This window comes from Podarcis pityusensis, assembly GCF_964106645.2.
Source record: "Podarcis pityusensis genome assembly, chromosome: 7".
Lineage (NCBI taxonomy): Eukaryota > Metazoa > Chordata > Lepidosauria > Squamata > Lacertidae > Podarcis > Podarcis pityusensis.
In genome coordinates this window covers 10,527,864-10,544,745 of record NC_138031.1, presented here as the reverse complement: position 1 = coordinate 10,544,745, position 16,882 = coordinate 10,527,864, and the positions used below count along the sequence as shown (strand labels likewise).

The 16,882-nt window shown below is 39.9% G+C and overlaps 1 protein-coding gene across 7 annotated transcripts in view; it reads right to left on the bottom strand.

Annotated features, from left to right (window-relative positions):
* Positions 1 to 16,882, bottom strand: part of NDRG1 (N-myc downstream regulated 1) — an 83,001-nt gene that overhangs the window by 29,898 nt on the left and 36,221 nt on the right. The window contains exon 1 of one of the 7 annotated variants that reach the window (XM_081012713.1): positions 15,856 to 16,074. The exons of 1 other annotated variant lie outside the window; for it this stretch is intronic. Coding sequence is in view for 3 of the 6 variants with exons in the window: in XM_081012710.1 (XP_080868836.1) it covers positions 14,060 to 14,130 (71 nt within the window). In the remaining 3 variants the exon portion in view is untranslated. Of the gene's footprint in view, positions 1 to 7,475; positions 7,665 to 9,375; positions 9,548 to 13,704; positions 13,767 to 14,059; positions 14,189 to 14,338; positions 14,404 to 15,855; positions 16,075 to 16,882 lie in introns of those variants that run through there. 5 more of the 7 variants (XM_081012711.1, XM_081012710.1, XM_081012716.1 and 2 more) reach the window with 5 other exon arrangements.

Below are 16,882 nucleotides of genomic sequence, written 5' to 3'. Positions count from 1 at the left end.
CTGGGAAGGAGAAAACAAAGTCACCGTGCGACCTCAAAAAGCATGACTAGGCATTGTGACTCCACAGCCTGGGTCTTCCAAGAGCCAACTATGCCACTGATGTAGTTCTCATCTCCAACTGTAGAGCCTCCCTCCTCTCTTTGCTTAACAACATGCAGCATAGAGACAAGAGCAGAAGTTGCCATCTGTGAATATAATTCTTCCCAGCATTTGTAGGACTCTGAGCTCTGGTACTTAAGGCAGCCAACACACACCCTCACCCTTCAGTCCCCAAACTTTCTCAAAGTTTCTTGCTTTCAAGCTTGTTCTCGGGTGCTATATCACTTGTGTCAACTAAGTTATGACCTATAGGCATATTACAATTAAAACCTAAAAGATCAGGAGTATACATTTGCCATTCTGGTTTTCATTATGAACATTTAATAATAGTTGACTTCTAAGACCTATTATGAATTACATTTTAACCCTTTATCAATTTAGTGGCTTAGACTTAGTAAACCTAGTAGTAGAGTTCATTTTGTAATTAAGTACAACAGAGTTTCAACAGCTGAAAGTGACCCAATCAAATCAACCTTTTTCTGGCTTATGTTTGGGTTATGCAAGTAATTTCCAAATTAAGTTATTTGTTTCATTGTTTCCACAATGTATATAAATTAGAATTAGGAGCTATAATCTTACAAGCCACATCTTGTTTAACAGTTCGTATTGGAGAGGGGATATATAGAAAAGTATTTAACGTATTGATGACTTTTTTGTGGAATGCCCTCCTTAGTGAGGTGAGCCCGTCCCCTTCATTACTGAACTTCAGTTGAAATTTAACAACATCCTGTTAACCCAAGCATATTATTCCTGTCACTGATCTATCAATCACCTTCTAAGAAACTGCCTTGGCAATGTACACTGAAGATAATCAGAAACAGCTCGAAGAACAAAAACAGCAAATACATTTAAAACAAAACTGAAACCATACAAAGTAAACATTTGTGATAAAGACCTATTTATCCAGTTGGGAAAATCTGTGGCTGATGTCTTCAATTGTTTCTGGACAGTGCAGGTGTCTGTCAAGGTAGGACAGGAATGATATTCCACAAAATGGGGGCAGCCACATTAAAGCCCTGCTGGCTGAGAGATACTGGCTGAGGCAACAGTGAATTAAAAACACTGATTTCAAATGGTTTTAAATGGGTTTATATTTGATTTTAAATTTTACCGTTTTAACATTTAGCTGTTTGCCACCTTGGGTTCCTCTGGGAGGAATAGCAGGAAACAATTTTTAATAAATATATTTTGGAACATGGTTCTTCATATTCCAGCAATTATAAGGGACAATGGGTAACCCTTACTACTTCTACTCTACTTGTTCTAGTCTCTCAACTGTATCTTTATTATACCCATATTCTACAATTTTTCCAGAGGCTGTTATCTAACTGTTCTAGACAAACAGAAACCAAATTCATTTTATTTTTTTCAAGAACTCTATACCACCCCTACACAGAAGAGTCTATGGTGACTTAGTCAAGACAGTAGTTTAAAATACAACACATACAACATCATCCACGAAATAAAATAAATCCACAACAGCCAAACAATTGTGCTAAAAGCTTGGTACTAGTAACCAGAAAATGCCTGGATGAACAAATTAGGAAGTGTCAAAAATCTGCTAATCCAGATTCACTGCCATCACACAGAAGTTCATCTATTTATTTATTTAGTTAGATTCATATGCCACCATTTATCAAAAGATCCACATTTTATGCACATTTTACAGAATTTCAAAATACTTCTATTAAAAACTGCATCAGAACATCTATGTTTTTCCAAATGTGTGCAATCACACTGAGGGAAGGGTATGTGCATTTTGATATGCAACCATACAAATGACATTTCCCACTGAAAGCTGGACAGCTGGACAGACCATAGCGACTGCAAACAAAGATAATCTTTTGGCAAAATAAGAAAACTGCTTCCCTTCTGATTCTATTGGCATTGTCATAATTACTTATTGAAATAGACCACACACACACACACACACACACACACAGCATTTTTCTCAGTAATTTAACATGTTTCTCCCAAAGGTGCTTATCTTTACACAGAAGTCAAATCGAATGCTATGGGAAGTAATTCCTTGATTCTACCACCAAAATGATTTCAGTGGAGATGAACGCTAGGTAAGTCAATGTTTTCCCCTTTTCAACATTCTAGCCCAGGGCTGCAAGAGGCAACAGAAGAAGGCAAGACTACACACACTCTCTCTCTCTCTCTCTCTCTCTCTCTCTCTCTCTTTAAGATGATAGTTTTCTGCATGCAAGGGATTTTTAATAAGACACTCAAATGTGGGGAACCTTTTCTTCAAGGAGTCACAGTGTGGCATCGATATGTCTTTAATCAGACTGTTAACTTTCATCCATTGCCACTACTGATTAGTTGAAGCCACAGGCTACTAAACAGTTACAACACTTGACACGGAAAAGTATTTCATCAGAGGGCTTGAAAGAGAAGTAAATAAAATATGCAAAGGAAAAAATGCTATTTTGATATGAAAATTTATAGGGTAACTGAAAAGTTATCAACCTAACCCAAACAAAACTCAATTAGAACTCAAATTCTCCCTAGCTTATGTGGAAAAACAAGTACCAGTGAATTCAACAGACCTTATTCCCAAGTTTATGTAACAATAAAGCCTTAGAATCAGAACTTCAACATCTCTCATCCGCAAGCACTAATCTGTTTTCCAAATTGTAACTGGATTAATCCTTTATTATATCCCAAAGTAAAAGGCGAGTAGCTTTGCTCTATTGCCTTCTCACATTTTAAACAGAACATTTGAGAAATATTTTGTGAGGCATGTTAAAATCTTTCTCTAATTATGTATTGGAAATATGTTAGAAATATTAATACAAAGAAATCAGAAATTTTGATTTCTAACTCTGACTTCAAGAAGGGAGGGCCATCAACAGCTCAGAATCAGCTAATTTTTGCAGGCTGTATAGGTACTACTGATGCTTCATTTACCTTTGTGAAATATCTAGAGTTCTTGTATTTTTTACTTTGTCTTTTTGATTATCTGGATAGTTAGTTAGCGCTTTGTATATGTTTTCCATATTAAAATAGTCACTGTTACCAATCACTGATACAGATTGACTTGTAATACTGATGACCTTGTCCCCCCCTTTTCTTGCAACAAATTTCCCAAGAACAATTCTTCCTCAAAGCAGACTATTTCAGTATATGTAAGCTACCTTTACCCACTATCTGCATTTTTATCCTTGCATATATTAAATTGGTTTGTGGACCACATTAGAAACTGCACATGCACACCATGAAAAACATGTGTACATTTGTGTATGTATGGATCAATCTAAAGCAACAAAACCACCATAATCATAAGGAAATCGGCTAAGCTAAAACAGTTAAAACTGTAGTTATCTGGGACCACCACCACAAAAGTCATAATCCAGTTACCAACAGGTATCTGCTTGGAGAAATATCCTCTACCAGCAAATTTATTTTTAACACTTTTGATTATCATACCCAAGTCTAAAAACAAGTTCTCTGTTCAGTATTTTTTTAAAAAACAACTATGCCCAAGAATTCCCTAACCTGAAAACTCACATACCACATTGCTAACTTTGCTTTGCCAGAGTAAATACCTTTACTATCTCCAAGAACCTTGAACTTCGTCACAGTTCTTGTGAGCCAACCCCCTTCACCTCTTCCCTTTCAGTTTATTGTTCAACTATGCTCTTTGGGACTTTGTTACTGCTAATATCAGGGGACATCTTATTTTACTTTGGTTTGTGCTTGCCTTCACTACTTTCTACATTGTTACTGGCCAGAATTCTTAGAAATACAGTCATACCTCGTGTTGCTTTAGGTTCATCTTGCATCTTTTTGGCTTGTGAACACGGCAAACCCGCAAGTGTATACTTCTGGGTTTCCCCGTGCGCCCAAGTGCAGAAGCATTCTGCGTGCTTGCACAGAAGTGCCACTCTAGTTGCAACTTTTCAGGGTGCGAACAGCACCCAGAATGGATTGTGTCCACAACTAGAGGTACCATCGTATTTCTTTAGGTTGCTTGCAAGGGACCATCCACCCACCCAACAAAGAGTTGCTTTTTCTGCTTTTCAACATCCCAGGGAGTACAGTGGTACCTCGGGTTACATACGCTTCAGGTTACAGACTCCGCTAACCCAGAAATATTACCTCGGGTTAAGAACTTTGCTTCAGGATGAGAACAGAAATCGTGCTCCGGCAGCGCAACGGCAGCAGGAGGCCCCATTAGCTAAAGTGGTGCTTCAGGTTAAGAACAGTTTCAGGTTAAGAACGGACCTCTGGAACAAATTAAGTACTTAACCCAAGGTACCACTGTATTATTTCCATCCCCAAAGGTAGTAGTCCTAATGAAAGAAAGAAGAAGGGCTAGGTTTTTTTTAAAGAGAGTTGAATATGGTTTGAAAACAAAATTGCTGCTTGAAATGTGTACACATCCACTTTCACCTCTGAAAGAATAAAAACCATCTCTGAGCAGAGGCACACCGTGAGAAGCAAAATATCTCAAATCACTTTCATCTCTTTAAAAAATATGTCTCCAAATAAATTTCTACCCAACAAGTTATAAAGCTATTTTTCCCAGTACTGCAATTATTTCAAGGTTGTACATCATTGGTTGTTGTTTTTTTAAAAAAATACACTGAGGGAAAAGAAAGAAAACAGAACATAAAAACAAGCAAATGTGCATCCATAAAGACAAGAAATAATTGACCTATACAGTTGAAAAGTATGCCAAATCTATAGAATCACACAAGAAGGTAAACCCAGTCTCTTTTTCTTGATGAATATTCCAATGAACAAAAAAAAACCATGCCATTTCTGTAAGAAGTCACTCTTGTTCCCATATCAATTTCTATGTTCATTCATCTACCCACCTTTCACTACCTACATCTATAACTTTCACCAATTAATTTGATAGCTCTAAGAGGATTAGACTAATTTATGGAGGATAAGACTAGCAATGAATACAATTCATGGTCACTATATGCTACCTCTAGGATCAGACACAGAATGTTTCTAAGTACCAGTTGCTGGGGAACAGCACAATAATGTTATTGCCCTCATGTCCTGTCCCTGAGCTTCCCCTCGGACATCTGGTTGTGGGTAAACAAGATAGGCCTTTTGTCTGATTCACCATTTGGTCTCAATGGTCATATCTATCATTTTAAGTGTATCAGCTGCTTCTCAATAGCTGGCCAGAACAAGTTTTGCTACAACCAACACATTCTCTGTCAACAGTTTAGACCTTCTATAATGAACACCTTCAAGGTATCCAAGAACTAAGGTGATTTAACTCAGTTTCCCTTTGCTTTGTGAGCTATCCCTTCAAGAATAATTGCAAAAATATCTGAATCCTTTTAAGGTTTCCTCCATCTTACAAGCAATTAATTAATTAATTAATTAATTAATTATACCCCGCCCATCTGGCTGGGTTCCCCAGCCACTATGCACGGCTTCTAACAAAAGCGTAAAAATACATTAAAACATCAATCATTAAAAACTTCCCTAAACAGGGCTGCCTTCAGATGTCTTCTAAATGTCAGATAGTTGTTTATTTATTTGACACCTGATGGGAAGGCGTTCGACAGGGCAGGTGCCACTACCGAAAAGGTCCTCTGCCTGGTTCTTGCTTGGTTCTCACAGGGAGGGAACCTCCAGGAGGCCCTCAGTGCTGGACCTCAGTGTCCAGGCTAAACGAAGGGGGTGGAGATGCTCCTTCATGTGTAAGTATTAAAATTCAATTTTATCCCTGTAACCTGGAAAATAAAGTGCTCAGCTTGATTCCAACAAGCCTCAGTTTGCAGGAACAGAACCTGACAGAAATATGCACGACAAACACTATACATCCAACATGTGGAAAGCATTAACCACAACCCACCAAAAATCCAATTCAGTCTTTACATTATCATATGCCCTCTATAATTGATTTTATACTACACAGTGAGTCTAGGCTAAACAAAGTTTCAAGGAACAACTGTGCTTGTGCTTCCTACCTTAGCTTTAAATTCTGTAGTCACAAATTAGTGCAAGAACTGCTGTAGAAATGCTGGCTTAAAGAAACTGTGCTTGGAATGAACTCAGGTGTGTAACTTAGATGGTAAACAACAGTCTCCATGTATCCAATACCCTTCCAAGCTGCCAAAAAACAAATCACATTTCTTCCCCCATGTCTACCAGTGATGTGGAGCAGGGGAACCCATGCTATCACATCCCACCACACATTTCATTAGATTATGTCATGGAGGAGCAGAAAGAAAGCCAGACATGAGTGGCAGAAACACACTGTTTTTGGTGGCAGTCGTGTGGCTTTTCATAACTTCTCATTTCACCCTCCGAAACATGCAAGTGCAACTGGAGTCAACTGGGGGGAAAATCCAGCTGAAGAAAACAAGGCTATTGATTCATCTTCTTGCCCATAGTTTATATATTGATTTTCTGCCTGAATGAGTAAACTTCCAACAAACCAAAAGTTAACATACAAAGCGCTTCTTAGCTTATGCAAACATTTCCAGAAAATGCTACTTGTTATCCTACTTGCTTATTAAACAATGGACCCATCCTGGCAGTTATCAGGATCCATTTTGCACCTTTAGCATGATGGCAACTGTGCAAAAGTGTGCTTCTCAACTGGTCAATGCTTCCGCATGGAGCTGGCCAGCTCTGCAATGATTAGGAATCATCTTGTGTGACAAACATTCTGAAATAATCCAGGGAAATACACTTGGCAATCTGAATGTTTTCTCTCCAATTCAACCATTTTAGAAGATTTCCATTTGCCTGCTGAAACATCAAAATCCTCTTAGCAGCAATATTACATCAGGAGTTTACTTTATCTATTACAAGCCCAGCCCCATCACTCCTCTTCTCAATACCCCACTTTTGTAAACATGACCTAGATGTACACAGCAGCATTTAGCATACCTAAACTTAGCCAGTCCACCAAACAATTCATCCTATTACAAACTGTGACAGAAGTGCAAGTGGAAGAATGATTGACAGTAGGGGAGTGGGATGGAATATTGGGCAGTTAGAGCAAACAACTGGTAAGGAATGTTGCTTGGAAAATGGCAGAGTTGTAGTTGCAAAGGAAAGAGAGGGAAAGGGGGGATGAAATGGGAATAATAATGAAATCATATGTAAGAGTTGGAATAGCAATTATGAAAGGTCAGTAAATCATAACTCAAGACTTCTGAATAAAATGACCACTTCTGAACATTATGTTCTTAAGTAAATATAAGCTAATATTTTAATTGTACTGTATTGTGTTGCGTTCTGGTAGGATTTTGTGATAAATTTATCTCACCCATGTGTCTTGTACAGATGTACTTGAGTAAGAATATAAATGGAGAATCTCACTGCTCTCTACAAGTCAGAAGGTAGTGCCAGCTGGCTGGACTCAGCATAGCTGCAGAGAGACTAACCTTGGTAACCACTGCGAGACAAGCTCTTCTTATGGGGGAACCCAGAAATGTCACAATACGCTTATCAGGAAGTTTGGCTTACTGCACGTAGTATATAAATATGCTAAGATTAAGGCTGCTAGACAGTAATAATTTATATGTTAATGAGGTCTGGCCACAATGGTCTTTCACATCTCCAAGGTCAGTGAAAGAAAGCACTTTTCTTCTCTTGAAACTAGACTGCATTGTACTTTGATAGCAAAGGTTCTAACCTCAAACACGTATATCCCAGAATTGGAGTCTATGCTAATCATGACCACTGCGCTTCACAATTGCTGTTTATGACATCTACAGTGGCAGAAATACCACATTATGACACCTCAGCATGGCGGTTAAGCCAGTAATATTGTAGCCATATGTAGCTATGGGCCAGAGATTGAGAAGAAAAGACTTGCCCAATGAGTTTGTAACTGGTTTCAATTTTGCTTCTGGAACTCTTAAATTTATTATCACCATCCAAAGAATTTATATAAAGTTAAACTCCATTCAGGAGCAAATCTACTGCTAGCTGAGCCAGCCCAAGCCTAGCAGAGGGAGAACAAGACTTTAAAATATAGTTTGACTTGCATTACCCTTTTTGATGGTGCAAATTCTGCCAGTTTGCCAGGACATGTGAACAGAACTAGGATCCACCTTAACTTCCCCCTGCTTAGTCAGAAGTCCTCACCATGTCTGCTTTTGAAGATTTACACAAGTATCAGTTCAAACAGCTTCAACACCCCTGGCTAAGTTGCTCTGGTGTATCTTCAGCTGAGCCACAGCTGGGGACTCAGCCAGAAAGGTGCTACATCCTAACTTGCTCATCCTGGTGGATCTTTAGGACTGCCCCCTAACAAGTTCCATTAAAAGGTTCTTGCTTGTCTCCTTTAATCAGCCCCAATCAGTTTCAGGTAAAACTATAAACATTGTGCAAAACACTGCAGCTGTCAGTTCTTCTAACATGCTGCTGCTATAAGATTTGCAAGCACAAAAGCTTGCAAAATAAAAGCACCCACTCTTTTCCCCCTATAAATTATGATTAGACATAGCTCAAGAACTACCTTTGTGGATTAGACAATAGTCCATTTAGTACAACATTCCGTGTCTAACAGCTGCTGGCCACAAGCATGGCATTCAAAATAAATATATTTCCTTGTCAATTAGCAATTCTGTATTTATATTTTGCTTTTCTAGTCAAGGCAGATCTCCCCAGTGGCTAATTAAAAACAATCCATTAAAAGGACCTTTCACCTTGACGCAGCCTCTCATAACCTGGCACCCTCCAGATGTTCTTATCTACAACTCCATCAGGCTCGGCCAACATAGCTGATGGTCAGGGCTGATGGGAGCTGTAGTCCAAAACATCTGGATGACATCTGTCAGGGAAGGCTGCTGCCCTAGCACTGAAAAATGTCAATGGTATCTCTAGGCATTTTCTTTCACTGTGAATACTTGTGGAATCCTAATACTATTTCAGTTTCAACAGCACACCAAGGGGAAAAAAAGCTGTCTAAAAATGCTCTATAAAAATCTTGACTTTCAGGAGACCTCTCAACTTTCTACTTGCTTTTCTAACTACAAAATGACATTATTTACTCTTGTCTTCAATCTCACTACATCATCTCTTTGTAACTGTGGCTCAGCCCTAACTTTACTGTAATGCAACTTTCATTTTTGTCCAAAATCCTTCACAGCATCTCACTTTCTCATAATCCTATAGCTTAGTTTGTAATTCACCACCTTTGACTCAAACCCTTTAACCATTTTAACTAAACAGATTATCTTCCCTCATTTCTTATTTTTCTCCCTGCATTTTCTGTTTTCCTCATTTTGTTTTAACTTTTCTTCTGACACACTTCTCATAATTTTCCCGTTCCTTTACCTTTATTTTCCCCTGCAAACATTCATTTGAAAATATAGCCCAAACATCTTCAGCAGCAAATCCTCAATAATTAGAAGCTCTCAGTTGAATCCAGAGCTAGGCTGTTCCCAAATGCCGCATTTATTGATCAGTAATCCCAATTTGTTTGCACAAAGTTTGTGGTAAGGTTATACAACACCTGTTGTTTATTCACCATTCATTCTGGTTTGTTTGTGGTGAGGTCACATGATGTCACATGCAGCAATTGTTACCTCACAGTTATCAGTGCATTTCTCTATCAATTTCCTTACTGCAAAAGTCTAAACCTGAAAAATAACATGTGTAGAAGTGGCTTAGGTCATACTCTACTTTGAAAAGACCCACTGAAATCAGTGGGACTTACATTAGCCATAACTAAGTTCTGTTGAGTTCACTGTGTCTGAATTCAACCCTATACTCCTGCAACATCTTTATAATGGTTCCAGCTTCCCCAACCCATTTTGATATTGTAATTTATTTTACCTGTTGAAGAGTCTAGGTTTATCTGCTATAGTAGACATTCTATGTTAAGTAAAACTACATAACCGATCCTGAACCAAACTGGACAAATAATTTTAAAAAAGATTCAATTACTAATACGTTGTGCCTAAATAACTGCTTATCTAATTCCTTAATCCAAGCAAATTAACAACATTGTAAGAAGAACATCGGACTGCATCGGGTTAAAGGCCCATCTAGTCCGGCATCCTGTTCTCATAGTGGCCAATCAGATGCCAATGGGATGCCCACAAAATCAATAATAATACTGATTAAGCATTAATACACTGCATGGGTCCATAACAGCCAAGTCAGAAACTGCTTAGAGGTTTTCTTACAACCAAGCAGTATATAAATTGCTAAATAAATAAATTGTTAAATAAATAAATCAGCCAGCAGTCATAAAAATCTGCATCAATAGTAGTGGTAAATTCTGCAGTAGTAAGGTCAATAGTGGAGTCAATAATAACAATAAATTCAATTGCAGAAAAAAATATTATTGTTGATTAGTAGTCATAACATTGAAAAGAACAGTTTGTTATAATAAATTTAACAGATATAGTAATTATCAGTGAGTTCAACAGCAGTAAAATCAATTATGTCAGTGAGTAGTAAGTAGAAGTTTCAGTTGAGCAGCACCAATTAGAAATAGTTGTAATGTTTTTCCCCAACTGGGTAGAAAAGATGCATACCATATAGACACTTCATTTGACTAAGGAAGAGTTGTGCTCACACTAAGTATCTTTACTCACTGTAATTAATCATTGTCCACAAGCTTTTTCTTTTGTTCACCTTTAAATACAAGACCTTGCTTCAGCATTCACTCTTCCTATACATATAACTATATAAGAGCTACCAGTAGAGGGAGCAGAAATTCGCTTTTCCACCAATCAAGTTAGCAAACCTCCTAAAGCTTATGGATGCAGTCCTCCTGAGTACTGTATTGATTTTTCCACATCACCCATTACTCAGTTCTCAAGTGTGCACTTATGGCTGCACTTGCACTGCTGCTGGAGAGAACCCCAAGGCACTTCCTCAGTACCAGAAAAATTCTTCAAGGTAAGGACCCAGAAGTGTCCCCCCCCCCCCCAACACCCACTGCTGGCTGCTTCAGACCCCCTTTGCCTCCTAAAGGATCGATCAGGCTGTGATCCCCATGTCAGCCTTGCAGATGAGACAGCTTGATGGGGTTGGTTACTGCTCCTGCATAGATATCCCAAGGCACTACCTTTAAAATATTTGTACCCCACTGTTTTACCCAAGGAAGATCTCCATGATGGCTGGCACTATTAAAAACTGTTCTATTAAAATGGTTAAAGATAAATGCATATCAACACTAACATACAAAAGGAGCAGCCAGTTAGTTAATCAAATCAAGATCACCTTAGCAAAAATGAAGGTTTTTTACTGCCCCCGCAAAACCTAATAATGTATATTTTTGAGAATGAAGCCAGATTCTGCTCTTCCATTTGATCTAAAGGTGGTGTCACATGAAGTAAGGCCTCAGAAGAAGTTCTTAATATATGGGATGATTTTTATCGGAGTTGGTTGCTATTTATAGCAAAACTCCTGTGATCATGATCAGTAGAAACCTGCCTATGAGTCATATATGCAAACTCTTGTTAACCAATATAAAAACCCGCAATAAGCTTTCAAATCACAAAAGCAGTTTAAAAGTACAGGCTTTAATTTCTTTTCCTCATTGAAGTCTAGTACAGGGCCAAGCGACAGCTGCTGAGATTACGAAAGATTGGGAGGTGGGGAAAACCAGAAGCGGAATTCTGTGACAGACTGTGGGCTCAGTTTTGCTGCCAGAAATGGATCCCTGTATTCTTTGATTCTATGCTAACCACACAGACTCCATTGGCCACCATTCTGCATCTGACTGCAACTGGAGGACCTCATTTTGGAATTATTATTTTTTTAAAAAAAGATTTCACAATGCTTAAGAATGCCACCCCATAGTCTAGTAGAAACAGGAGCATTTCTTTACACGGCTTTTTATAGAAAAGGGAAACAGGAAGACAGGGTAACACTGGCAGAGTTTAAGGGGTGCTATAATTATGCATTCATTTTTTGTGTTTTTCTTTGATTTGACGATCTGGGCATAACTCCTAAAGCAAGCAGTCACTAGTAAACTACAACAGCAGCAAAGGAGCCAATGAAATTGAAGAAATAACAGTCTGCTGCAACTTTTTGCAGTTCTGCTTATAAAGGTTTGCAACTTGCCAGTTCTAATTTCAGTGTCTGCCTGCACCTCCCTACAAAGTGACAACTTGTTTCCCTCTTCCAAGTCCAGCCCAATTGGCTAACCTCTAGAGGTTTCCAGCTGTTTCTACTGTTTTCCAAGGAAGAACATTTGATGTCAAAACGCAAACTGCTAGAATTTCCTTTCCTGTAGAGGTCCTTTCCAAACCAGTAGATTACCATGTCTTTGTTCTCTTTACATGCAAATGTTAGGAGCCCTACACCAAGGATCTCCATAAAACTGGAGTGCCACTAGAAGGAGAGCTCCAGGATGCAAGACATTTCCTTTATCCTTTTTTCTAAAGGGAAACACTTCCTCTCTTCCTATCCACCTCCACACCACTAACTGATAAGATTTCATTCTAAAAAAACACCATTCCATTTCACAACAAAGAACATCTGCCTAGTCAGCCTACTGTATGCCTACAGTGCCAGGAATAAGAGCAGGCATCACTGTTTTCCAAGCTGCTGCCCTTGGAAACTCATGGGTAGTTGTATATATATTTGGTTGTTATACACTTTCCCAGAAAAGAACATGTTTAGACTTGAAAATACTTGTTGATTCCAACTTAATGTGCTTTGCATGGTAGCCCCAGTCACCCTAACATCCCATTTTATGAAAACTTGCCAACATTCATCAGACAAGCAGCCATTTCTAGCACTTGAGAGTCTATGTATGTTTTCATCAACAAATATGTTACTCTACTTCAGGCAGTAACCACTTTCCTCACCACATCAATTAAAAACAAACAAACCACATGCACTAGTAAATTTCTAGAGAGGTAGCCATGTTGCAGTGGGAAAGCAGAGTCTCATTTAATAAAAATAATAAGAATCTAACAAATAATTACAAGGGAATGGCATTAGAACTATTCAAAATTGTGATTTTAAAAATCCCATGGCACTTTAAAGACTACCAGATGTTAAAGACTACCAGATGCATACATTTTTGTGGACTAAAGCTGACTTCAACTGAGAAAGTGAGCTCAAGTCCATGAAAACGTGTGCCACATGTTGTTTTTATGTGTGCTGTAGCAGACTAACAGCTACACCTCTGGAATTGAAGATCTGGAGTGTATTTTTTAAAATTTCATCTTACCCACAAAAAGAACAAGTTGGATTCAAAGTGGATATATTGGTTGCAGTACCATACATCCATTAATAGGTGCTATCTATTAATGGATGTATGATACTGCAACCAATATATTTTTGTGGATGGAATAGAGCCATGAAGATGCCACCCATCCACTTTGAATCCAACTCTTCCCCAAAAACTTTCATGGGAAAGTTTGTGTTTAACCCCTGCATAGGTCGTGACAAACTTGTTTTGCTCTTCAGACCACTCTAGTAGAGCATTCTGCTCCCTTCCTAGAAATAAGAAATAGTACACCTCATCCATGCCCAGAATACTGAACTAGTCTATATTGCCCCTAAACACAAGGGATTTGTGAATGCTTCATCATTTTAGCTTTCCCCATCTTCTTTTCTCTTTCCCCCTATGCTAATCAAGGAAAAAAAGATGGTTCAATTCCTTCTTAACCCTCATACTCCTGAAAACTGCCAAACCTAAATAGCCTTTTCAGAAAAAGATCCATTAACCACGAGGACCAGGCAAAACCTTCATGTGCAAAGGCAGGATAATAACTCAATACCAGATGTAGGGAAAACAACAACAAAGGAGGCCTGTTGCCTTTCTGCCCCACATTATGAGCTCTCCGGAGACAACTAAACGACCATTTGTTGGATACAGGGTGCTGTAGGGAGATGAAATATGATGAAATATTGGTCTAATTCAACAGGCTGTTTCTTCTGTCATGAACAATTAAAGTAAACCATTTTAAAATGAATAAAGTTGGGGGATAGTGGAAGAGAATGAGACAACAAGACAGGAACAGATCTATTCTCCTCCAAACAAAAATACCTGAAGTTGGGGAAGGGGTCCCCTTTTGCCACCATCCAAAGAGAAGCAAGTTCCGTTATTTGAGGCAACATCAGAGAAGATTTTGTGAAGCTGAATTCAGTTTGCTGTTACAGAGACTCTCTTGGGTCATCCAAATAGCCTTGTTGACAATCAGCTATTCTTTATTGTTTATTATGAAGCCTTTGCACAGTAATGACTGTAACCTTGTGTATTTTCTTAAAAAATAGTAATCATGCTGGGCTACCATCATCTATTTGATACTTATGTGACTTTTCCTACCTGTTTGTGACTTGTTTGTTTTTAAAACCCAGCAACAATGAAAGGCCCATTATTTGAGGTGACAATAAGACTTGAAAGAGACATCAAACCCGTCATCTTCACACTGGGATGGTTTGGGCCAGGGGAGAAGCAAAGGAAGAAAAGAGAGAAGATCCAGAACAGCAGAAAACAGGACCAACTTTTGAGCAGTAGGATGAGAACTGGGGGGGGGGGGGGGATGCAGGTAGGGCAGAAAATACATGAAGTGGAAAGGAGGAAATCACAGGTGGGGAAAGGAGGACTTTTAAGGCACCCTCAAAGGGAAAGCTAACTAAAGATCTCGCCTTTCCCCCTTGGAGAACCACCATCTTGGGGCGAAATATCCACTTATCATCCTTACACCCCCACCTTTCCTCACAAAGCTGCATGCATCCCTTCCCACTACCACTTCTACCCATCGCATTGTCCTTACGACAACCCTGTAGAGTAGGGCCAGGCTGAAGGTGAGGTGTGTTGTTTTTATTGTGGAAGCATGTTTTTCACAGATCACGGACAGACAGCTTTATTTCTATTAATGTTTAATTGTTTAAAGTGACAATTTCTCTGCTTTATAGCTATTAAACGTTCCTAGAACTAAGTGACTGGCGCTATGTTTTATAGTTTGTTATAAGAAAAAAAATGCTCCTTTATCCCTTATGGGTATCCAAGTGCCCGTATAGAGTCCTTATGTAGGTTTTCTATCCATAGGAGAAAATAACAGAGGCCAACCAGAGAATATTGAGAAACAAAAGTTCTTAGTAAACCGCCTGGAGTCTCTGTTGGGGGGCAAAGGCAGGGTATAAATGTATAACAACAACAACAACAACAACAACAACAGCGGTCAAATTCTTGGGGTGGGATTCATGTGTGTAGCCAGAGGGCGGGGGGAGTTTAGCTCCCCCCCCCAAATCAAGTAAATAAATAAAAATACTTAACTAAAAGTAGAAATTCTGAGATTTTTCTGAGCACTTGGCGTCAAAAGAAAGCCATTTAACATACATTTAAAGAAGACTGGGAAACATTTTTTGAATACGTGAAAAACAACTGTACACAGCTGAAAACGTTGACGGCATTGAGATAAATTCGATCTTTGATGGCTGTAAAAGTGGAAAACTGATTTGAATGGTTATGGTAAAAACACACAGGTACACGTATATGACATGTAAAATGGAGCGAGAAGAAGGGAAGCCATTGGATCATTTCAAAGTTTGTTATTTGGAAATGTAAAACTGGAAAATTTAATAAAAATGATGGCCAGGAAAAAAGGAAAACCGATTTGAAACAGCTGTCGTTGGGACATTTCGCTCTGAATCTAGCTAGAGAGAATCCGACAGAGAATGGTGACAGGTGGGTGTCCCGTCTCTCCCCCCACCCCCATTTAATAAAAAAAAGTAAATCAACGGCTCCGCCCAGGGTGGGATTCGAACTCGCGACCCTGCCATCGGAACCGTTAACGCCACAAACGCGCACGCGCAAACCGCCGTAGCCTCACCTCTTACCTGGGTAGGGGGTGTTGGGGGGGGCTGCCTCCTCACAAGAAATCCGCGCCCGAAACCGGACCCCTCCCAATAAGGCGAGGATGTGAGGGGGGAGAAGTCCCCAAAAGTTTAAACGAATAAAAAGAGAGGGAAAAAGTCGACGGGGAAACGGAGGCTTCGAGACAAAGACTAATGACCAACCGCCTCACGAGCTTTCTGGATATCGGCGCGCGCGAGGGGCGCCGCGCGAGCTTTTATAGGCTAACTCCCGGCCGAGGGCCACGCCCCCTCGCTCGCGCCCACCTTTGAATGCAACGCCTCGGGCGTGGCCACGCCCTCCTCCCGCCCACTGGAGGGAAGACTGGACCACACGCACGTCTCTCTTTCTCTCCCCCGCGGCTCCTCCTCCTCCTATTCCTAGCCACGCCTATCGTTCTAGCTCCGCCCCCGCCCTATCTCTCTCCGCACAGCTCAACCTGTTGCCGCGCGGCGCCTCTTCCGCGGACCCTTTGCGCGGCTTTTTTCCCCCGCGGGCATCTGCATAAATGCAGTTTTCGCTTGCTTTGCCTGTTCACAGCAGCCCTGGAGGAATCCTCCTCTTCTTGCAAAATAAGAGATTGCAAAATAAGCAACAGCTAAAGCGTTGCAGAGAGAGGCTTGCCAACTTTGAAAGGCGATGCCTGCTTGCGCGCGATTGTTTGGAAAAGTTTACCCCTTTCCGTTGAATTAAACCGGGAGTTACTCCTGAGTAAGCGGGCAGAGTGGGTATTGCAAAGTGCAAACAAGACAAAAGCATAACGACAGCAACTGGGCGTGCAGAGAGGATTGCGAATTGGAATTCAGCGCCTGCGCGCGCTTATTTTAAGAAATCATCTGCAGTTCTTCTATGGGGGAGATTTAGCTCTCGAGTAGAACCGAAAGCGAGGAGGATCGGGGCTGCACATTGCTATCACTCTGGTTATTGGAAGATCCCCACTGTAGTATTCAAGTGGGACTTGCCTACGAGTAAACGCGCCCAAGGATCGGGCAAGGCAAAAGAAAGCGCTCG